At 36.3% G+C, this 25,734-nt stretch overlaps 1 protein-coding gene across 6 annotated transcripts in view; it reads right to left on the bottom strand.

Moving 5' to 3' along the window:
* RPS6KC1 (ribosomal protein S6 kinase C1) overlaps positions 1-25,734 on the bottom strand; it is a 221,614-nt gene that overhangs the window by 100,259 nt on the left and 95,621 nt on the right. For 4 of the 6 annotated variants that reach the window (XM_067728975.1, XM_067728976.1, XM_067728974.1 and 1 more), the window contains one exon: positions 24,944-25,306. The exons of the other annotated variants lie outside the window; for them this stretch is intronic. In XM_067728975.1, coding sequence (XP_067585076.1) covers positions 24,944-25,306 — 363 coding nt within the window. The remainder of the gene's footprint in view (positions 1-24,943; positions 25,307-25,734) is intronic. 6 annotated transcript variants of the gene reach the window in all.

Genomic DNA, 25,734 nt, shown 5'->3' on the forward strand with positions numbered 1-25,734 from the left:
TATTTATATAGGTATATAAGTATTCTAAAAATTGTATGAAGTTCCTAGAAATCTGATATATGTTAATATCTGACAGTTATAATAAAACATTATAATACATATAATGACATTATAATAACACAATAATAAATCTGATAACGTTATCAGTCATAATTCTAGTTATTGTCTTGGAGTGTTGTGTGTCACAGAAATAACCAAATTCCCTTGTCAACTGCGCTGTAATGAACTCTAGTCAGATCTTTAACCACGGGCATTTTAAGTCTTTTGACATTTACAGACGGTTATTGTTTTACTCTGATGCTTTTGCTAAAGCGTTCCTACAAAAGTGTTTCTTTTTTCAGAGAAATTTCTAGAAAGGATTCTGACAAGTACTCTAGGATACTAGTTTCTGGTAACTTTCAGATAATAACACCAACTGGTTAAGAATTTATAGAACTCTAAGGAAAAACTGGATTCATAAAACTGCTAACAAAAGATGAAGATCAAGAACTAATTACAGTGTAAAGCAACTATACTCCAATAAAAATTAATTTAAAAAAAGAAATAATTACATAGAACTGAATGAACTGATGAAGATGATTATAATTTTTTATGACTTTTTGTTTAAAACATTGCTGGTTCTTTTGTTTTTCCAGGTTTAAGGAAATCCTTTTATCTCTTCTTTTAAAGCTATCAGCAATTTGGTAACATACATTTGTGAACTAAAGTGGAACATTTACTTTTTCTCCCTACTTGATCGCACCAAAATTCAGAAACTCCTGAGTATTCTCTTCATGGCAATAAAGTTCATTATTTGCATAAGTTCAATAAGAATCTGTTCTCACCGTAACAGAACACAATTGGAAACACTGGCTATATTACCAAGACTTTAACTAGAATGTCATATTTGACAGAAATGTGTATACACTCAGATATGACCAGACAGCTTTAAGGAACTGCTTGGAAAAATTGGCCTGGTGCCTTACTTACAGGGTTACCGTCAGCCTTACCAGTTGAGTATGGAAGGTTATACTTCCTGACAGGCCCAGGAACCTTGAAAAGAGAGGACTTCACTCAAACTGTAGGTATTGCAGGTAAAATCTAGTGATGATGCTTGGATTGGCTTCCTAGCCTTAAAGGCTTTTAAGAGTTCAATCTGAGATCCCTCATGAAAAGTTCCACCAAAGCAGCCTTAAAAAGAACTTATACAATCAATCACTATTCTTGCTGCACTTATGAAAATAATCAGGCCAAGTCTAATGCAAACTGATTAGTTTTACTGTAATTATCCTTAAAAAAAAAAAAGTGGGGATAACTGTAGGGAGAAAAATTATGTTTGCACCTTTGTCTATTTTAGAGTAACCCTGTTAACTGTCTTTGAGGTTTCGTTATACACCTATAAACTGAACTAGATCCTAAATTCTTCTAGTTTCCTCAAATATCTGGCTACAACTCTCCAAACTAACATTTCTAATTTTCTCCCACCCTTCTAATTTAAAGTCACTAAAGCCTTTGTTTTAAAGGCTGCCATTGAATCTCCTATAAGAGACTACAAGGGACTATAACCAGGTCCTCTTCCCTGCCCAGATGGCAGGGAAGTCAAACTTCAGAGACTTGAGCCTCAGATATATGTCTCACAGCTGAAGAAGGCCCCACCTGACCTCTGGTCCTGTACAGACAGGAAGGACCTCTGAATCAAATTGTCAAGGAAGAGAAGTAGCTGACATCAAGGTAGATTGCTTCTGCCCATGATGCTGGATCAAGACTTCATATTTTAACAAACATGAAACCCTTTATTCTTGTCTTTCTTTCATTTACTCTGGAATTAGCCTGGAAAAACATTTCCATATCTCCCAGTCCAATACTAAGCAGAGTAACATCTCAGACTGCTGGATTTGTCACCAAAGATTCCGACCTATCCATGATACTAGAGATCTCCTGGTCCTCCCTGTGACCAATTTTTCTTCTATTCCCAATGTCACTGGAAACTATGATCAACACCCCACTCATCCCCTCTTAGTAAGAAATGTCTTACCAAGTTCAACTCTTGTGGCCAGAACATGAAATACCATTTTTTACCTTTCTCCAATTATAACTGTACTTCCCCAATGAGACATAATTACCTACATAACTTAGGTCATTTGCCCCCCCACGTTCCCATGATTATCTAGATCAGATCTGTTCCCACTCACTAAGAGATCTCACCAGCAGCACCCGTCTTTGCAAGGTGGGTGACTCTTTATTTCAGGCTAAAAGACTTTCTCTCCGTATGCACTGAAATCCTAACTGACCTCTGGCTTGAATGGTAAACACAGCAATCCCTGTGAATGGTCCATTAGCAGCATCACTTTAACGGGAATGGTTTGTGCCCCAATAGGCTTTGTCTTTGTTTGTGGTGGTTATCATTCTCCTCGGACCTATGTGCGCCTAGATGGCTAGCGTACAACTGTGCAATGCCTCTTAGGTTACCCAACTGTACCCCTAACTTTCCACAAATGAACTAGTCACCTCATTGGTCAACTCCCATGGATTTACATCAGAAAGTTAGAAAAGACCTATCAGGAGATGTTCATGACTCAGAATTCACTTCCTTTGGCAAGGCCATGCTTCCCTGGTCAAAAGTAAATGTAATTGAGAATGTGATTTTAAAATTTTCCTTAATTCTTGAAGATATTCTGTTATCTGCTACTGAAACAACAGCTGCCTCCCAAAAATCCTTAGACTCTCTGGCCAAAATTTTTCCTCATAATAGTATAGCCCTTAATTATCTTTTAGCTGAGCAGGGAGTTGTCTGTGCTGTGGTCAACACCACTTGCTATGCCTGGATCAACACTTCTGGGGAAGCTGAAACTCAATTCCATAAAATCACTGAGCAAGCCACTTGGTTAAAAAGCTGACTCCTTCAGCAGAGTTGTTCTTTGACTTATTTGATTTTGATTGGTTTGGATCTTGGGGACCATGGCTCCAAAATGCACCCCAAACACTGAGAATTATCCTGCTTTTTTATAATCATAATAATCTTTAAACTTTGATCACGTTTCTCAGTTAAGCTAAGAGTTTGATCAAAAGGGGAGAATTTAAAAAAAAAAGAAAAGAAAAAGAAACAACAGGTCCAAAATGGAGTCACTTGTGCTAAGCCCATGTCACCAAACCAAGACTTAATACCTAGTCTAACTGTAATTTCAACCTTCCCCAGGATTGGAATCTTAACCAATCAATCTGGAATTTCTCAGTCAGGATCAGTGAGATAATATGCATGATAAACCCTTTTGACCCCAAAGGAAGGTGACCTTGCTCAAAATAATCCTTATTTTTATTTATGACTTCCTTTTCCCACCCGCTTTCTGCCTTTAAAAACGTCTCCTTTTCTGGAGCTCCTTAGAGCTCCCTGCTACTTGCTAGATAGGATGCTGCCCAATTCATGAATCCATTAATAATGCCAATTAGATCTTCAAATTTACTCACTTGAATTTTGTTTTTTAACACTGCTATCAGTAATACTGTGTGAAAACTAACACATCGTTAGACCATAGTGTGTTAAATGCCTACAGAGATACCCTTCTCTTAGATTCAACGATTTCTTTCTGCTCCCTAACCTATTTTTGTTTTGCATTTTTAAAGGGGGAGAACCCAAAAGACCAATCATTCAATTCCTTCAAAACAACACTGCTTGCACAGTCTCTTTCTGACAATAAACTCTTCTAAGTAAGAAGGTAAATAAATAAACAATCCCTTAAATGTTCCTTATGATGATGATGACAATAATTCCCTAAGTGTCCCTTATGTTCTAATCAAATGGCTTCTAAAAGATTACGATAAAAAGATTAAAAGGAGCTAGAGACATATTGAAGGAAAAGGGAATAAAGAATTAAAACCAAAAAGCTAAATTTTGTCTTATAAGATGGAATAAAAATAAGATAGGGGAAAATCTGGAAAGGAAACTCCACATAACCTTACAGTTTTTTATCTGCCACACAGGTAAATATGGAAAGTCCCCCAAACCATACAAAAGCTTTTGCTCATTTTTCACTAGCTATAAGAGACATCTTAAGAGAAGCAGCAAATCTATGGAAGACTCAGTTCAACAACTGTTTTCTTGATGTCATGATATGGAATCACATTTCCTTTGAGAGGATGTAAAATGATCAACAGAAATACTGATTATAAGCAGTTAATTCTCCTCAATTCTGTAAGTTTCATAGACTCCATTAATGCGTCCCCACCTTAAAAATTAAATTGCCTTAGTGTATACTAGAATTAGAAAAGACTCCATCCCATCTTTCTTCAGACTGATTTAAGGTGAAAATTACATATCGCCACATTTAAACAATTCAAAGTATGTGTCAAGCACTACTGCCAGAGTATATCACATGTGAAGCCCATTTCAAGATAACAAAGAAAATCCTCCCAGCAACTGGCTTTCTTTAAGTAAGGCACAAGAGTGAAAAAGTTCTCCATACAACTTATTCTTGCCTCTCCTACCCCTTTCAGAAGGAAAGATGTCTAATAGTTACTGAACATCTATTATGTTCCAGACACATAGTCATCTCAGTGTTTATGGTCATTTCAATGTTGTCATAGGACATTACATATAGAAGACTATCAATAAAATTTTGTTAAACAAATGAATGAAAAAGTAAATGAATGATTTTTCACCAATATTACACAGTCTGATTACAATACCTTCACACCTAGAGATGATTCAATTATCTCCTTCTATAACTTAGTGCCTTTCATAATAGTCACATAAAATACATGTCAGAAAATGTGTATAATTATTGTCTTTATCATCTGTGCAGGTGAAATGCATAAAAAAGGAATATAGCATAGAAGTGGCATGGCTGGACTAAAAAGAGAATCTATATTTGGTTTAATTTTATGAAAAATTATCATTACAGTATCCGTGAGGAAAATACAACACAGATATTCTAAGTAATTATAAATCATTGTGTAAAATAAAATGAAGCCTATGAACTCTATCGTTTGACAATTACAATTTTGGAAAATGTGTGTCTTAACAGTTTGTAAAAGTATGACACAATGATCTGGTTATTTTTCAAATGAAACGCACTTTGAGGCCACTAAGAGAAATACAGTATAATCGTCTCAGAAAAAGCAGATTTACATTTTTAATACTTCCTTAAAGAGAATAAATAAGCTGAACTTCCATGCAATTTATAACTAGCTCAATGTTTAATTAAGACATAGCTTAAGGTGTAAATTATGTAAAAGTATGTAACTCAAGTAAAAACAAAATAATGATTAAATCCTTGCCCAAGTGCCTAACGACCTGCCAGCACTGAAATAGCAGTAGTTTTTCACTTAGGGTATTTTAGTTTTGTTTGGATTATTTTAAAATACTCGTAGATATCTACATTTCTTCTGATCAGAATCAAGGTTTTTTTCAGTAATCACAGGGATTAAACCAACCCTCTCATTTTATGTTTTTAAACTGTGCTGCTAAAGATATTAAAATGTGGTGATACTGATGACAGAGACCATCTAATAAAAAAAAAAAAAAAAACTCGAGAATCCTCATCTCTGCTTTTGCTATAGAGCAGCTGTGCCTCACACAGATTCACATGAATGAAAATATTTAGACGAGAAACCACCCACTTAGTTTATTTTCCGTATGACTTTCCTGTAATTATTTTGTAAACTGTTCACACAACAATACATAAAAACATCTGCAAAAACAGGTAATTAATGTGTCAAGCCAAACTAATGCATTTTTTATGGTGTCCATGCTTCGTCAACTGTAATTATAACTCTTTTTTAAGCAAATGATGATGTGTTTGTTGCAATGTGCAAGTGGTTATTTTAGATGCTCTGTTTACTCTTCATACAATCTGAATATAAAACTCCACAGCTACTTTACCCCACATCAATGCCTTACCTAGCTTTCTGCAGAAGCAGGAAAGTGGTTCTCTTTTCCAGGCTATAATTTCCAGTGAACACTTTTGTCATTAAAACATGAAACTCTCAACATAAAAGTCAACACCAAAATAGCCAACAATTCAAGAAACATATGCCAGCAGATGATTCGTCCAGACTTTCTTCCTTCAGTTGTAACCATGTGGGAAGGCAGCACTTTATGCCCATCGGATGCAGTATGCTGAGCCTCCTGATCATCAGAGGTTCAGAAGGTTCATTATTTTTTGAATGTATGATATTCTTTCCATCTAGACCACCAAACACATATATCTTTGACATGAGACCAACAAATGAAGAATCAAAACCTGCCCAAAGCATACTGCTTCATATTCAATTTATCCTGCTTGAGTTCTAACTACATAAAAGATCATCTTAATTACCATTATTACTATTATTATACATTAACAATATTGCATACCAATAATCATCCTCAGATGGACATTATTCTAGGCCCAAGGTATGCGATCTCTAAAGTTCTGTTTTCAGAGGTAACAAAATCTGAAATTAAGGAAGAAGCACAACCCTATAATATTCTTATAGTGTCTCTTCTCTTTTTAAAAAGGGCAACTTTTAAAACATCTATGGTGAAAACCTGTAGTATTAAAAAACTGTGGTAATAAAGAATTCTTAGGAAACAAGGTTTTTCTGTTTATTTTCACAATCAAAATTTTTAGAGATAATGTAGAATTAGCCCTTCTGGGTCCAAGCTTATATAACTCTTTATTTTGATACAAATATTTCTTTTTTTTTTTTGCGGTATGCGGGCCTCTCACTGTGTGGCCTCTCCCGTTGTGGAGCACAGGTTCCGGATGCGCAGGCCCAGCGGCCATGGCTCACGGGCCCAGCCGCTCCATGGCATGTGGGATCCTCCCGGACCGGGGCACGAACCCATGTCCCCTGCATCGGCAGGCGGACTCTCAACCACTGCGCCACCAGGGAAGCCCGATACAAATATTTCTAAACTGAGTTGTTACTCCATTCTTCCCCTGATTATTAGCTACTGTGATATGCTACAGGTGTCTATTCAGCTGCTAGAATATAGTATAGGTGTTTGTCTATGCCTACCTTGTTCCCAAAAAGAAGATGAGAAAAGTATTGGAGTAAATCACATGACAGTTTCCCAGCTGCCAAGTTTGCATTTTAGGTCAAATGCTAATTCTGGACAATTTGGGGTTGAGTCTAATCAAAACAGAATAGAGTGCTAGTTCCCAGGATGCTGAAATAGGAAAGACAAGACCAAGACAAGGAAAGGAACCAAAACAGAAGCTTATTTACTAAAGCTAGAAATCAAACTCAGGGTCATATTAGCAAGAAATAACACGGAGTTCCCACTACTTATATAGCTACAAATATAAATGTAATAATGCATATAATTAATGTCATTTCAAATGGCTGAATTCTACACATTGTCAAACTTTCGGGACAAATATACTGATGTCTGTGTGGAGTACTGATGTGCCTACAGGAGTCATGTTAAGCCTATTTGACATTTTCACAAGCTGCCTTAAAGCATACTATTTACTACACTTACTTTAAGATTTCACCTATTTCTCACCTCCTCCAGAAGCCTTCCCTACAAGCTTTCTCCTTCCCCCGGTCAAGTGCCCATTTATAGGTATCAATAGAATTATTCTCATTCAAAAATATTTATAGAGGATTTTCTATGGAAAAGCCACTATACTAGAAGATACAATGATGAATGAGAAAATTCCTTGCATTCAAGGACATTACAAGTAAACAGAGAGATTCATTCAATAAATAATTGCATAAATAATTATTTCATTGTAAATATGATAAGTACTTGAAGCAAAACAGTGTGCAATGACAACAAGATTCAGAAATCTATTCTGGTCTTAATAGAGGTGAGGAAAGGCTTCACTGAGGAACTGTCATTGAAACTGAGACCTGATGAACAAGGGGATATCAACTGAGGCAACACAGAAAAACACTCAAACAGAGCACAGCTTATGTGAAGGTTCCAACACAGAAAAGACCTTGGTGCTTGCCAGGAGGTAAAAGGCAGCCACTGTGGCTAAAGAAGAATAACTGAAGAGGAGTGGCTCAAGATGAGCCTGGAGAGGGAGGAAGAAGCCAAATCATTCATAGCCTTGTAGACCATAATATCTTTGGATTTTATCCTCAAAGCATTGAGTTTAATGCAAGAAACCGGCATGATTAGACTATTTTTAAAAGATCACTCAGACTACTCTACTGGTAGAGAAAGAATGGATTAACATCAAGCAAGAGCAGAGCAGGAAAAAAAATTATAAAGTTGTTAGACAAGCAACAACAGGAGGTAGGACTTCCAGAATATCAGAGAGAGGAACTGGAGAAAACCTTCCCAGACAAAACTGGTCAAAATTATCAAAAACAACAACTCTGGAAATTGACTACAGACATACAAAAAATTAAGAAATATTTATATAAGAAAAAGTACTGAACTGCAATAGAGAAGCAAGGGTGTTTTAACGTGCAGCTACTCCTACCCATCCCTAGCCCAATGTCGATAGCCGATATGAGGATCAACAGCCTTCCTGCTGCCGGGGGTGGCTAGTCTGATATCCACTGAAAAAAGTTCCAGGCTACTGAAATCAACAGCAAACAGTGACAACAGACAAGCCAAAAATTTAACAGAAAAATCTGAGAAACAAGGTAGCACAGTGTGCTTTGATAAGCTCCCACATACTCGTGGGGATCTTGAAAGTTATACACATGCACAGAGAAGACCACAGAGGGCCACAGCTCTCCTCTCACTCTTGGTGAACAGGAGACCATGCAAAAACAGAAAGTAAAAACCAGGGAAGACTCGTAAACCGCCTGAATTTTGAATGCCCTAGCCCACACACAGACACTCTCAGCAAATGGCAGAAGCCTCACTGACTGAGGCAGTTTAAGCATAATCTCTAAAGGATCACTGGCTGACCACAAACAACAACAAACAACCCTAGAAAAATGGAGGGGAGGAGGTAGAATCTTACAGTTGCTATAATATATTATCTAAAATATCAAGCTTTCAACAAAAAATATGAGACATGTCAAGAAACAGGAAAAGTATGGCCCATAAACAGACAAAAGCAGCAGTCAGTAAAAACTGTCTCTGAAGGGACTCATACGTAAATCTTAGTAGACAAACACTTCAAACAATTATTATAAATATGTTCAAAGAACTAAAAGAAACCATGTTTAAGGAATTAAAGAAAGCACAAAGACAATGAATCAACAAATACAGATTAACAATGAAAACACAGAAATTGTAAAAAAGAACCAAATAGAAATCCTGGAGTTAAAAAGTACTCAACAGCACACTGAGCTAACAGAAAAAAGAATTGGCAAATTTGAAGATAAATGAGTAGACATTATCCAGTCTGAATAAAACTGAACAATAAAAAAAAAAAAGAGGGAGGGTGTGGGGGAAGAACCAAATTCAGAAATAAAGCACACTAACATACAAATAATGCAGTCCAAAAAAAAAGAGGGGGGGAAAACAGAAGAAAGGAATATTTTAAAGAAATAATAGGTAAGGGACTTCCCTGGTGGTCCAGCGGTTAAGACTCTGTGCTCCCAATGCAGGGAGCCCGGGTTCAATCCCTGGTCAGGGAACTAGATCCCACATGCCACAACTAAAAGAGCCCACATGCCACAACTAAATGAGCTCACATGCCGCAACTAAAATATCCCGAACGCCACAACGAAGATCCCTCACGCAGCAACGAAGATCCTGCATGCCGCAACTAAGACCCAGCACGGCCAAATAAATATATATATATTTATATATAATTTTTTTTAAAAAAAGAAAGAAAGAATAGGTGAAAAATTCCCCAAAATGATCTACACATCTAAGAAGGTCATCAAATACCAAGGATACAACAAATATTAAGAAGGATAAATGTAGAGATTCACACCCAAATATATAATAGCCAAACTGTCAAAAACCAAAACAGAAAATCTTAAAAGTAGCAAAAGATAAACATTACTTATCACATACTAGGGGATTTCAACAAAATTTAACAACTGACTTATTATCAGAAAAATGAAAACCAAAAGGCAGTGGTATGGCATATTCAATATGCTGAAAAGGAGAAAAAACAGTCAACCAAGAATCCAATATCTAGGAAAACTATCTTTCAACAATAAAGACAAAATAAACATTCTTACATAAACGTTAAGAGAATCTGTTGCTAGTAGACCTGCCTTACAATAAATACTGAAGCAGGAAAAGAAAAAAAAACCCACAAGAAAGACAGAAAAGGAAATGACACCAGAGAGTAACTGAAATCCAAATTTAAAAAATAAATAAATAAAGCAAGGAAACTACTTAGGTAAAATTTTAAAAAGACAACATAAATATATTCTTTTCATTTCTTCCCCAAACTGGTTTAAAAGACAAGTAAATTTAATCAATAATTGTAAAACTGCATTGTAGGGCTTTTATATAAAGATGTAACATATATGACAATACTAGCAAAAAGTAGAAGGAAAGGAAGCAAGCTACACTGAAGCAAAGTTTCTCTTTATCACTAGAATTAAGGTAGTTTTACTCTGAAGTAGAATGTTTTAAGTTAAAATGTTTATTACTGTAATCTTCAGAAAAACCACTATGAAAAATCATAGTCAAATCAAAGTCAAAATGAGATAGCCTAGAAAAGAAACAACAGATAATAAAGGTATCCTAGAAAAATATCTACTTACCACAGAGGAGGCAGTAAAAACAAAGAAGAAATGAGACATATAGAAAACAAATAGTATGACTGCAGACATAAATCCAATGATATTATTAAATACATTAAATGTATATGGATTAAACATGCCAATCAAAAAGCAGAGGTTATAAGACTCCAGTTTTTTTTTAAAAAAAGGATCTAACTACATCCTGTCTACAGGAGACAGACTTTGATTCAGACAAACAGGTTGAAAGTAACAGAATGGAAAAACATATATCATATAAAACATACTGAGAGAGGTAGATAGCTATACTAACATCCAACAAAAAGATTTTAAGAAAAAAAATTTTACTAGAGACAAAAAAGATTGTAATGTTAAAAAGTTAAATTAATCAGGAAATAACAGTTATAAAAAAATTATGTGGCTAATGATGGAGTCCCAAATTAGATGAAGCAAAAACTTAAAGAAATAAAGGGAGAAACAGACAATTCAACATTAGTCAGAGTTGTCTCAATAACTGCTAAAACAGGGCTTCCCTGGTGGCACAGTGGTTGAGAGTCCGCCTGCCGATGCAGGGGACACGGGTTCGTGGCCCGGTCCGGGAAGATCCCACATGCCGCGGAGTGGCTGGGCTCGTGAGCCATGGCCGCTGAGCCTGCGCGTCCAGAGCCTGTGCTCCACAATGGGAGAGGCCACAGCAGTGAGAGGCCCGCGTACAAAAAAACTGCTAAAACAGAACAAATCAGCATTCATTTTTTTAAATATATTTTCACTGGGTACAGAATTCTCAATTGACAGGTTTTTTTATTTCCATTATGTTAAAGATGTTAATCAGTTGTCTACTTATGTGCATTATTTATGCAGGAAATCTGATGTCACTCTTTTCTTTGTTCTTCAGTTCGTGTTTGTTTTTTCTGCCTGCTTTTAACTTTAAGATTTTTCCTTTATCACTGGTTTTGAGCAATTTGATTATTATATGCCTTAGTGTTGTTTTCATGTTTCTTATGCTTGGTGTTTGTTGGGCTTCTTGGACCAGCAGAATGTTTTAACTGAATTTGGAAAGCTTTTAGGCATTACTGAGTTTTGTTCTCGGATAGTTATGTTTCTTGGAAGCAGTTTCATTTTGGCAGGTCTTACTTCTAAAATTTGTTAGGATGGGCCTAGAGCTGTTACTCCACCCTATTGGAACAAGACTCTTCTGAGTATTCTACCCAATTCCCCATGGTTGAGGTTTTCAAGACTACCTTTTAGGAACAGACACTATTCCCAGCCCTGTATGAATGCCCAGAATGTTTCCCCTGATCGTTCAGGGAACCTTTCCATGACCATGGATAGTTTCTCTGCATCTGTGCACTAATCTGTACTCTGCTAAATATTCCACGGGACACTCTGTAAATCTATATACGGTCATCTCTTCTCTAGATAAAACACTAGACATCAAGTAATGGTCCTGCAAGCTCTAACTGCAAACTCTAGCTTTGGCCTTTGTGGACTCTCAGCTCCATCTCTTCAACTCAGAGGTTTGGCCATGATCCATCTGGCTTCCCTGTTCCCTGTTCCCTGTCCCTGAGCCTGGAAACTCAACACAGTAAGCTGGACAATCATAAGACTCATCACATTTATTTCCTGTACCTCAGAAAACACTGCCCTTCATTACTTAATATCCAGTGTCTTGAAAACCATTGTTACATACACTTTGTCTGGTTTTTTAGTTCCTTCATGAAGGATAGTAAATATGGTTACCCTGTTACCCATATTGGCCTGTAGTGGGAGTTCTAGTTTTAATGTGGCTAGTGGAAAAATTTAAATGTGTCTTACATTATATTTCTATTACACAGTGTTATTGTAGATAGTCTCCAAAACTATGTAATGCGGAAATCATCTAAGAAAGCAGGGTAAGAAGCTTAAGAAGGTTAACAACCAAGAATCAACAAATTTCAACAGTTAAATGTCAAATGGAAAAGAAGGAGCTGGCAAAGTAGACTTAGAAAAGGCAACCTAAGAGAGAAAATGAAGAAAAGTGTGGTGTCACTGGAAAAGTAGAAGAGAATTAGGAAAATCAGAGATTGTATGAAATACAATCACTGCAGAGTGTATACATGTGAGTTAACCAAGGAACATCAAGGATAAGTAACATTATTGAGGGCCCAGTTAAGATTAGTAACAATGAATTCATTTTGGTTAGCAACCTCTGTAAACCAGAAATACAGGAAATTCATGGATACTCCAAAACAAGTGGATAACTTAATCCATAGCCGGGGATCTGCCAGGTAAAAGTGATGTAAGGTCAAAAAGCAAGGGAGATTAAGGTACCTGCCAAAAGACTTTTTGAAATGATGGCTCATGAAAACTAAGATAAATACAGAAATAGAAACAACTGAGAGGTGCTAGAAAGAAAAAGGGGATAGGTTAGCCATCAAGAGGTACAAATAAAAGTAATTTGAAGACTAGGAAAGTACAAAGGAATGGCATTTTTTAAATTGATTGTTTGCCATTCTCTGCCCTCTAATAACTCATCTTTGCCTCTTCTCATTTTTTATTCCTTCAATTCTTGCTTCTTGTTGCTTGGATAAAGATGGGCCTTTTATTATCACTGCTAGTCAAGGCACTGTTCCCCCTCCAAGTACCAAACCAATCAACTACAACAAAAAATCCAATTGGGGGTACTTTGTTTCTAATCTCTGCTTTTATTTGTCCTGGGTACTCGAAGTTTTTGTTCTTTATTGTCCTACAGTGTATTTTTCCTTTGTAGGGGAAGGGGCTATCACTGATCTGCGTTTATTAAAGATAACTATTTTATAGCAAGATTTTACTTTATTTGTGAACTTTTCACCCACAGCCAATAAAGCAGGTAGGCCTTCATTAATCAGAGAATAACTTAATGATATCTCATATATCAATAGTTTCAAAAACCAATTTAATCATAAGTACCTATGACTATTACATAATGACTGATTATCAAAAATAAGGCAGAGACTACTAAAATGTAAGAAAATGTTCTACAAACATAAATACAATAGCCGTATTACAGAAAGTATCATGAAACCTTCAAATAACTGTTTGAATGTATCAAGAATCCCCATTTCTTCTCTGATTGCTGTGGCTAAAACTTCCAAAACTATGTTGAATAAGAGTGGTGAGAGTGGGCAACCTTGTCTTATTCCTGATCTTAGTGGAAATGCTTTCAGTTTTTCACCATTGAGGACAATGTTGGCTGTGTGTTTGTCATATATGGCCTTTATTATGTTGAGGTAAGTTCCCTCTATGCCTACTTTCTGCAGGGTTTTTATCATAAATGGGTGTTGAATTTTGTCAAAAGCTTTCTCTGCATCTATTGAGATGATCATATGGTTTTTCTCCTTCAATTTGTTAATATGGTGTATCACGTTGATTGATTTGCATATATTGAACAATCCTTGCATTCCTGGAATAAACCCCACTTGATCATGGTGTATGATCCTTTTAATGTGCTGTTGGATTCTGTTTGCTAATATTTTGTTGAGGATTTTTGCATCTATGTTCATCAGTGATACTGGCCTGTAGTCTGGAATCCAAATCTGAAAAGAAGTAAAGCTGTCGCTGTTTGCAGATGACATGATACTATACATACAGAATCCTAAAGATGCTACCAGAAAACTGCTAGAGCTAATCAATGAATTTGGTAAAGTAGCAGGATACAAAATTAATGCACGAAAATCTCTGGCATTCCTATACACTAATGATGAAAAATCTGAAAGTGAAATTAAGAAAACACTCCCATTTACCACTGCAACAAAAAGAATAAAATATCTAGGAATAAACCTACCTAAGGAGACAAGAGACCTGTATGCAGAAAATTATAAGACACTGACGAAAGAAACTGAAGATGATACAAATAGATGGAGAGATATACCATGTTCTTGGACTGGAAGATTCAACATTGTGAAAATGACTCTACTACCCAAATCAATCTACAGATTCAATGCAATCCGTATCAAACTACCACTGGCATTTTTCACAGAACAAGAACAAAAAATTTCACAATTTGTATGGAAACACAAAAGACCCCGAATAGACAAAGCAATTTTGAGAACAAAAAATGGAGCAGGAGGAATCAGGCTCTCTGACTTCAGACTATACTACAAAGTTACAGTAATCAAGATAGTATGGTACTGGCACAAAAACAGAAATATAGATCAATGGAACAGGATAGAAAGCCCAGAGGTAAACCCATGCACATATGGTCACCTTATCTTTGATAAAGGAGGCAAGAATATACAGTGGAGAAAAGACAGCCTCTTCAATAAGTGGTGCTGGGAAAACTGGACAGCTACATGTAAAAGAATGAAATTAGAACACTCCCTAACACCATACATAAAAATAAACTCAAAATGGATTAAAGACCTACATGTAAGGCCAGACACTATCAAACTCTTAGAGGAAAACATAGGCAGAACACTCTATGACATACATCACAGCAAGATCCTTTTTGACCACCTCCTAGAGAAATGGAAATAAAAACATAAATAAATAAATGGGACCTAATGAAACTTCAAAGCTTTTGCACAGCAAAGGAAACCATAAACAAGACCAAAAGGCAACCCTGAGAATGGGAGAAAATATTTGCAAATGAAGCAACTGACAAAGTATTAATCTCCAAAACTTACAAGTAGCTCATGCAGCTCAATAACAAAAAAACAAACAACCCAACCCAAAAATGGGCAGAAGACCTATATAGACATTTCTCCAAAGAAGATATACAGAGTGCCAACAAACACATGAAAGAATGCTCAACATCATTAATCATTAGAGAAATGCAAATCAAAACTACAATGCGATATCATCTCACACCAGTCAGAATGGCCATCATCAAAAAATCTACAAACAATAAATGCTGGAGAGGGTGTGGAGAAAAGGGAACACTCCTGCACTGTTGGTGGGAATGTAAATTGATACAGCCACTGTGGAGAACAGTATGGAGGTTCCTTAAAAACTAAAAATAGAATTACCATACGACCCAGCAATCCCACTACTGGGCATATACCCTGAGAAAACCATAATTCAAAAAGAGCCATGTACCAAAATGTTCATTGCAGCTCTATTTACAATAGCCAGGACATGGAAGCAACCTAAGTGTCCAACAACAGATGAATAGATAAAGAAGATGTGGCACATATATACAATGGAATATTACTCAGCCATAAAAAGAAATGAAATTGAGTTATTTGTAGTGAGCTGGATGGGCCTAGAGTCTGTCATACAGAGTGAATTAAGTCAGAAAGAGAAAAACAAATACCGTATGCTAACACATATATATGGAATCTAAGAAAAAAAAAAAAGGTCATGAAGAACCTAGGGGTAAGACAGGAATAAAGACACAGACCTACTGGAGAATGGACTTGAGGACATGGGGAGGGGGAACGGTAAGCTGTGACAAAGTGAGAGGGTGGCATGGACATATATACACTACCAAATGTAAAATAGATAGCTACTGGGAAGCAGCCGCATAGCACAGGGAGAACAGCTTGGTGGTTTGTGACCACCTAGAGGGGTGGGATAGGGAGGGTGGGAGGGAGGGAGATGCAAGAGCAAAGAGATATGGGAACATATGTATATGTATAACTTGATTCACTTTGTTATAAAGCAGAAACTAACACACCATTGTAAAGCAATTATACTCCAATAAAGATGTTAAAAATAAATAATTTTTAAAAAAAAGAATCCCCATTTCAAGGCGCTGTGCAAAAATCATTAAATAGGATGGCTTGGTCATAAAGAAAGCCTCAACAAATTTCAAAAAGTTAAAATCATTTAGACAAAGTCCACTGGACACCATGGAATTAAGTTAGAAGTCGGTAACAAAAAGATACCCAGAAAAATCTCAATTGTTGGGATATTAAATAGTATACTTATAATATACATAGAAGTATATTACTTAGAAGTAATTCACAAGTGCAGTAGGCAGACTAATGGACCCCTAAGATGTCTGTGTCCTAACCAAGGAACCTGTGAAAATATTACTTTACTTGGCTAAAACAACTTTACAAATGTGATTAAGGTTACGAATCTTGAGACATGGCATTTTTCCTGGATTATCAGGGTGGGCCCAACCAAATCACATAGGTTCTTAAAATCATGTAACGTGTCCTTGCTAAGGATCAGAGTGAGATGTAACTATGGAAAAATGATCAGAGAGATACAAGATTGCTGGCTTTCAAGATGGAAGAAGACATGCAGGTGGCCTCTAGAAGCTAGAAAAGGCAAGGAAACCCATTCTCCTCTAGAGTCTCTGGAAGGGAACACAGTCCTGCCCACACTTTGATTTCAGCCCAGTAAGACTCATGTCAGATTTCTAACCTACAGAACCATAAAATAATAAATTTGTGTTGTAAATTTGTGGTAATTCTGCTTAACAGAATCTAACTCTCTTTCTTGATAAAACCATCCAGAAAACTAGAAATAGTAGGGAACTTCTTCAACATTATAAAGGACACCTATGAAAAAGCAATTACTAATATCATATTCAATGGTAAAAAACTAAAAGCTTTCCCCCTAAGATCTGGAACAAGACAAGGATGCTGGAAAGTCCCTGGTGGCACAGTGGTTAAGAATCCACCTGCCAATGCAGGGGACATGGGTTCGAGCCCTGGTCTGGGAAGATCCCACATCCCGCGTAGCAACTAAGCCCGTGCACCACAACTACTGAGCCTGTGCTCTAGAGCCCATAAGCCACAACTACTGAGCCCACGTGCCACAACTACTGAAGCCCGTGTGCCTAGAGCCTGTGCTCCGCAATGAGAGAAGCCACTGCAATGAGAAGCCCACGCACTGCAACGAAGAGTAGCCCCTGCTTGCCGCAACTAGAGGAAGCCCGCGGGCAGCAAAGAAGACCCAACGCAGCCAAAAATTAATTAATTTAAAAAAAAAAAAGACAAGGATGCCTACCTTCACAATGCTACTGAACACTGTATTGGAAGTTCTAGCCAGAGCATTAGGCAAGAAAAAGTAATAAAAGGCACCCAAATTGAAAAAGAATAAACAAACTACATCTATCAGATAAAATAATCCTATATATAGAAATCCCAAGGAATCCACAAAAACCTACTAGAGCTAATAAATGAATTGGGCAAGTTGCCAGATACAAGATATACATACAAAAATCAACTGTGTTTTAATTCACCAGAAATAAACAATCTGCAAAGAAAATTAATGAAACAATTCCATTTACAATAGCATTCAAAAGAATAAATACCTAGGAACAGATTTAACCAAGGAGGCGAAAGATTCATACACTGAAAACCACAAAACACTGCTGAAAGAAATTAAAGAAGATGTAAAAAATAAGACATCTGTGTTCATAGATTGAAAGACTTAATATTGTTAAGATGGCAATACTCCCCAAATGTATTTACAGATTTAATTCAATGCCTACTAAAATTCCAACAGCCTTTTTTGCAGAAATAGAAAAGCTGATTTCTAAAAAAATTTAAATAAATTTAAAAAATAAGTATGTCAATTATACCGCAAATTTTTTAAAGGTGATTTTCAAATTTATATAGAGTCGTAAGGAGATCCCAATAGTAGAAACAACATTGAAAAAGAAGAACAAAATTCTCAAAGGGGATCATAAACATAAATCAAAAAAACTAGGAGCCAATGCATTAGAAGGCTGGATGGTCACACCACCATTGCTTATTAAAAATACAGCTTTTGGTCTTGTTAGTCTTATACTATATCATATTTTGTACTGAACTGGGCAATCCCTTAAAGAAAAAGTGGGCTAGACAATATTTTCATAATGTCTTCAGAGTTAACACCATAAGCAAGTCAAATAAGTTTTATTCTTAAAGCTACATGTTTTCATTTCTGAAATTCAGCAATAAGAAATTATGTGACTTGCTTCTCTTCATCAAATGTAGACTTACTACCTTTCTCCTATATCCATCCATTCTAAAGCAAACAAGTTTATCCTTTGAGCTTCCTGATACTTGAGTAACTCTCATTCAAAGGAATAAATCAATGGTCAACACTGTTTTCTAAAGCACTTGAGTACATGGCATTATGACTGCACAGAGACTAGCCACATTCATAGAGCCTGGACATGTTCTAGAACCAACCCTACAATTCTGAGCTAATCAAAGAGACTCAAAGGAAACCTAGAAGTGTAGGTAGGTTTATGGTTTCTCCAGGAATTCTATTCCTCACTGTGGGAAAGAAAAATAGTCAAGACCCAATAAGAGACCCAGAATGACATATCAATAGTACCGCAGCACACTAGGTCAGCTTTTGAAATATGTCTGAACATCCCTGAGGGCCTAGCACACACAGACCCAGGTATGGGGTAAACTATAAAAAATGGTTTGGTACTGCTTATTATACCATTTACCAGGATGAAAATTGCAGAAGATGGTTTGCATCTCTCAGCTAAGTAGCACCATCATAAGTAGGCTCATAGGTCAAAAATATCAACAAGTTTGACAAAAAAATTAGATACCACCAACATCCAGAAACTCTTTTCATTGTGATATTCATAATGTATGCAGGAGACTTAAAACAGAAACAGGAGAGGGGAGGGATGGAGAGGGGAAGGGAAGGGAGAAGAAGGGATGGGCAGAGAAGAGAGGAGGTCTCATTGTTCAATTTTATATTTTTATAAAAAACCACTGTATATTCACTATCACAGTACCTGGTACATACAAGTAGTAAAAAGCTTGTTGAATGGTCAACCGAATGATAGATGGTTGACTGAGCAAAGAAATAAATGGGTAGAAGGAAAAAGAATAAATATGCAAAGTTTAAAAATATTTGAAACTGGAGAAGACTTGTGTTTCCATTTTTAAAAGCTAATCTAATTATGTGTGAGAAGTAGCATGGCAGAGTGGAAAGAAGGCAAAATTTGAACTCAGACCTAGATTTAAAGCCTGGCTGAAACTTTTACTGGCTTGCATTGCTGAGCAAATTGCTTACTTTATATAAGTCGTAGTTTTCTCCACCTGTAAAATGGGGATTCCAGTATCCACCTTACAAACACAATAAACCAGCAATGTTGGCACCTAGAACAAACTGAACAAAACCAGCTCTCAAATCAACTCTGTAATTCATAATGTAGCCCACAGATGGGTGTTACTAACAATGCTCGCCATCTGGTAGCTTCCTGTTTTAAATAATTATTCTTGCTAACTAGGTGCCAACCTTTTAGAATCATTATATTAAATGTCTGCACCCTCTAAGTTTTGGTGTCCTTAGACAAAGCCCAGCAAGACCAGTCATAGCTCAGCTTATAGGTTTGCTCTGAGGATTAAAACTAATGTTAAGAAAAAACCCTTGTACAGTGACAGGCATGTATTAAATAATAAATTATTTTAAATATTTCGTTAATACCTTTATGTCATCCATTTGCCACTCTACATTATCACAATTATTCCAATAAGCCCACACTAAGAATACAGATTAGTCATATCAGCCACTTGCAGAAATATATAAATAAGACAGAAATGAAAGGTTATGTACTGAAACATTCTCTTCAAAGATTCAGGTTGATTCCTTCAATCTTGACTTTTGGATTCTCCCTCTTAAATCCATAAAAATCTCTTCTGGACTTAGAAGAGTAGAGGGCACCTTAATTTCAAGAGCCATTTCTAGACTGAGGAAATAAGTGTCGGATTCAAAAGGAGAATTCAAAGTTACCACTATCAGGGTATGTTTCTTCTCTGCTGGATGGGCAAATAGAACTGCTGCTACTGTGTTTTGCATCTAACCTCAGCTGTGCAAACACGAATTAAGTAAGAAAAACATCAAGCCATCTTTATCAGATCTCCAAACAACCTAGATAAATTCCTTTAAATGAATAGTTTTGTTACGATGAATAGTTAGTATGCAGAATAACAAAATTTGCAAACTCTTAAGAACCCCTGTACAAAGCACTTCTACTTAGCTCTGAAAGATTATTTCTCTGGATTATCAGATATTCAGAAATAGTTACTTTATTAGAAAGCATGCCAATCCAATCTAAGGCCACAGGTAACAATTCTCACAGCAAGAGTTAAATCAAAATGACTCATAGGTATAACTGGTTAGAGTGATGTCTCAATAACAGTTTCTCCAAGGAAACATCTCTTCTGCTCCTAAATGTCAAGTTAGCTCACAAGCTGGAGCCCCCAATTTCCCCACAAATTAAAGAATAAAGTCCATTATACTCAACATCACTCGACAGTGATAAGCTGAAACATTCTCCTCTAAGATCAGGAACAAGACAAGGATGCCCACTTTTGCACTTTATTCAACATAGTACTGGAAGTCCTAGCCAGAGCAATTACGCAAGAAAAAGGGAAGAAAAAAAAAAAAGCATCCAAATCAAAAGGAAGAAGTAAAACTCTCCCTTTTCGCAGAGGACATGATATTAGGTATAGAAAATCCCAAAGACTCCCCCAAAAACTGTTAAACTAATAAATGAATTCAGTAAAAGTATAGGATACAAAATCAATATACAAAAATCAGTGTTTCTACACACTAACAACAAAATATTTTTTATTTATTTATTTTATTTATTATTTCTTTTTGGCTGCGTTGGGTCTCCATTGCTGCGCGCGAGCTTTCTCTAGTTGCAGTGAGCGAGGGCTACTCTTCGTTGCAGTACGTGGGCTTCAGTAGTTGTGGTTTGCAGGCTCCAGAGCGCAGGCTCAGTAGTTGTGGCACACGGGCTTAATTGCTCCGTGGCATGTGGGATCTTCCCAGACCAGGGCTCAAACCTGTGTCCCCTGCATTGGTAGGCGGATTCTTAACCACTGCGCCACCAGAGAAGTCCCACAACAAATTATTAGAAAGAGAAATTAAGAAAACAATCCCGGGCTTCCCTGGATTGCACGAATCCGCGTCCCCTGCATCGGCAGGCGGACTCTCAACCACTGCGCCACCAGGGAAGCCCCAGTTAACTAATTTTTGACAAAGGAGCCAAGAATATTCAATAGGGGAAGGATAGGCACAATAAATGGTGCTGGGAAAACTGGGCATCCACTTGCAAAGGGGTAAAACTGGACTCCTATCTTACACCATACACAAAAATCAACTCAAAATGGATTAAAGACCTGAATGTAAGACTTGAGACCACAGAACTCCTAGAAGAAAACATAGAGGGTAAGCTCCTTGACATCAGTCTTGGCAATAATTTTTTGGATTTGAAACCAAAAGCAAAAATAAACAAGTGGGACTACATCAAACTAAAAAGCTTCTTCTCCACAGCAAAGAAAACCATCAACAAAATGAAAAGGCAACCTACCAAATGGGAGAAATATTTGCAAATTATATATCTGATAAGAAGTTAATATCCAAAATACACACAAAATTCTCACAACTCAATAGAGGAAAAAAAATTAATCAGATTAAAAAATGGTCAGAGGAAGTGAACAGACATTTTCCCAAAGAAGACATACAAATGCTTAAAAGGTATATGAAAAGGTACTTAACATAACTCATCATACCCAAATCAAAATCACAATGAGATATCACCTCACACCTGTCAGAATGGTTACCATCAAAAGGACAACAAATAAATGTTATCAAGGATATGGAGAAAAGTGAACTCTTGTGCACTGTTGGTGGGAATATAGATTGTTGTAGCCACTATGGAAAACAATATGGAGGTTCCTCAAAAAATTAAAAATAGAACTACCTCATGATTGAGCAATTCCACTTCCAGGTATACATCCGAAGGAAACAAAATCACTACCTCAAAGATACATTTGCACCTCCATGTTCGTTGCAGCATTATTTACAATAGCCAAGACATGAATCAACCTAAGTGTCCACAACAGATGGATAGATAAAGAAAATGTGGTGTATATATACAATGGAATATTATTCAACCATAAAAAAGAGAAATTTTTCAGGGTACTATGCTAAGTGAAGTGAGTCAAAGAAAGACAAATACCATATGATCTCAATTATACGTGGAATCTAAAAAGAACCAAACTCATAGAAACAGAGAACAGACTGGTGGTTGCCAGAGGCAAGGGGTGAAGGTGATCAAAAAATACAAACTTCTATTTATAAGATTAATAAATCCAGGGGATGTGACATACAACATGGTGACTATAGTTAACAACTGTATCGTGTATTTGAAAGTTGCTAACGAAATAGATCTTAAAAGTTTTCATCACCAGAAAAAAAAAATTTACAACTATGTGAGGTAATGTATGTTAACTAAACTTACTGCAGTAATCACTTCACAATATTTACATATATCAGATCATTATGTTGTACACCTTTAATACAAGGTCATATGTCAATTATATCTCAGTAGAACTGGAGAAAACATTTTTTAAAAATAATGTCCATGTGTTGTAACTGATATACTTTTAAACAGAATCCACAGACTAGAAGCACTGCCCTGACATTACATTTAACAAGAGGTTAAATGCATAACCATGGGCTTCAAACAGAAGCTATTTTACATTTTGGTTAAAATTAGAATTCTGTGATTGTGGTTCCCACAGTTTGTATGAATAAAATTGATCACATTATGAATAAACAATAGAAGGTTACAAGCAATTAGCTGATTATAAGTTTTTAGATTTGATGGCATATTAACCACAAAAACTAATCCAGGCAGAACTGGAGATTGTGGTTTCAGAGAGACAAGCGTAAGTTAAATAGGACAAATATGTTTAAATAGTAACACTCCTTAAGCTAGAGGTTTAGTAGGTTTGGTATCAAGTTCCGGTGGAGAAATAATTCAGCACCATAATCACAAAGTAACTAACTAAATTATGTACTTTTTTTGATATTTGCTGACATGCATCCCTAATTCTCATTTTGAAGCAAAGATTTTTATTTTTCTGGTGCCACCAAGTGGTAACATTATGAAGTGTTCTAAGGTTAAATGCAACTAACTTTTAGAAAAGTATCACACTGATGTGTTTTATATCAATTTTGTGTTTTAGCACAAAATTATATAGAAAGAAAAGGGCAAAATATTAGAGCCAACTGTTTGGAACTCATCCCCATTTTAAACTCCCAACCCCATATGAAATTTAAGACAAAGAAGAAAAATGAGTAGATCATTAAGACCAAAATGCTCCACTAGCAGACAAAAAAACCGCAAAAGACTATGAAACTATTTGAAAAACAAAAATTTATATCGAAATGATATATCAATCAAACCATAAGAGATGCTCCCTCCTGAAGTTCCATTAATGTGGCAGTAAAAAAAAAAATTATTTTTAAGGCAAAACCCTGTAAGAACAAAGAGACTGAGAGAGAAAATAGCAGCAACAAAATTTTAGAAGGTAAAAAGTAGATGGATGAGTGGTTATTGACCTGGGCAACTCAAGGAAGCTGTTTGATTTACACAACACTTTAAATCTGTCCAAAATTTCAGGAACTAGTGGTTTTAGGTAGCTGTGGAAGTTGAGTGTGAAGGCTAAAAACAAGAGAATTCATCAAAATTCCTGGTTAAGAAGTAATTAGGACACTACTACACACACTCCCTCTTCCACTCTTTACAGCCAAGTATTCATCTTTTCACTACATTAGAAGACGGAAAGTTTATACGCTAGGAAGAGTAAACAGAAGTCTTCTGGACTATAGGACACCAGGCATAGTGAGGGTGGGAGTACTGTAGTAAAAAAGTATTAGTAATCCAGGAGACTGTGGTAATCTAAATGGTACTAACAAGTCAAAGACCACAAAACAACAATGACGATGATGATTTTCTGGACAGAAAACCACTGGAAGAAGGTCCTATCAACCTCTGATTACTGTGTCCAGAAAGTCAGGTAACGAACTGAAGTATGCTTCAATCTGCTTCCATAAAGAAAAGGCAAATGATAAAAACTGACGCTTAAAAAATAAGTAAATAAAACGCTAAGTTCTACTTACAGACATTCAGCAACAGTCAGCTCTACATGTCCCATATCACCCACATTAGTTAGCTGAGAATTTATCACAACTAACAAAAACAGAATAGTAGGCAAATCCAAGAACCCTTTACACTCTCAGTTTAAAAGCTCATTTCATCTTGTCTCTTCGGGCCGAGAGTCGATGTACTAAAGAATCTCTATGAATACTCCTGAGATAGGTGAAGGCTGGTGACCATGTCAGAAAAAAACATTATTATTCATACAAAAGACTTAGAGCCTTCATTTTTTTTAAATTGTTTTTGTTGAATAATTGATCAAAGCAGAACTTAAGTATCTCTGATACTGTCCTGCATTTCATGTAACTAAAAGTATATGTCCATATTTAAGTCATTTAATCTCCAGTAATTTCTCCTTTTCAGTCTTGTTTTTACATAGGATTATACACAAGCAACAGTTATACATCACATACTTTTTCTTCCCCAGATACCAACACAAGAACATGCCAAAATACATTAATACAGATAAAACTGTACCTTGAACACCTTCTAGGAGTAAATCAACTCCCTTCCTATAAAAATCAGAAGCAGCTTCATAGTCATCTTCTTCTTCCTTTTTTAAAGCCAGCTTTATTAATTCTCCTGCTTTCTCCAAATAATCTCTCTTGCCAAGCTTGGATTTTAAACTGCCAGGAAAGAGGCCACGACTTTCCCGTTCTTCTTCTGTTTTACTCTGTTCACTGTCAGAAGCAACAGCCCCTAGTGCTGAAGAATCCGAAGAAAGACTGAGACCAAAAGTTCTAATGGGAGAATTTTGATTGGAAGCCATTCCATCATCCAACTCAGCAAGAGAATCCACATCAACAGTAAGAGATATTAGATCACTGTCACTGGAGAAGCCTAGAAATATGATCACAATAGTAAACAGATATTAAACGGAGAATCAGCCAAAAGAATACAAATCATACTGACTATTCATTTTTTCATACTACCTATGTCAATCAGGAAGGGTGTAATTTACTGATGGAAGTCAGTGTCCAGCAATTTGTTTCAGCTTAGTTCATTCATTTTTTTTAATATCTTTATTGGAATATAATTGCTTTACAATGTTGTGTTAGTTTCTGCTGTATAACAAAGTGAATCAGCTATACATATACATATATCCTCATACTCCCTCCCTCTTGTGTCTTCCTCCCACCTTCCCTATCCCACCCATCTAGGTGGTCACAAAGCACCGAGCTGATCTCCCTGTGCTATGCGGCTGCTTCCCACTAGCTCTCTATTTTACATTTGGTAGTACAGTCAATGCAACTCTCTCACTTCGTCCC

This window comes from Pseudorca crassidens, chromosome 2 (genome assembly GCF_039906515.1).
Source record: "Pseudorca crassidens isolate mPseCra1 chromosome 2, mPseCra1.hap1, whole genome shotgun sequence".
NCBI classification, from domain to species: Eukaryota; Metazoa; Chordata; class Mammalia; order Artiodactyla; family Delphinidae; genus Pseudorca; species Pseudorca crassidens.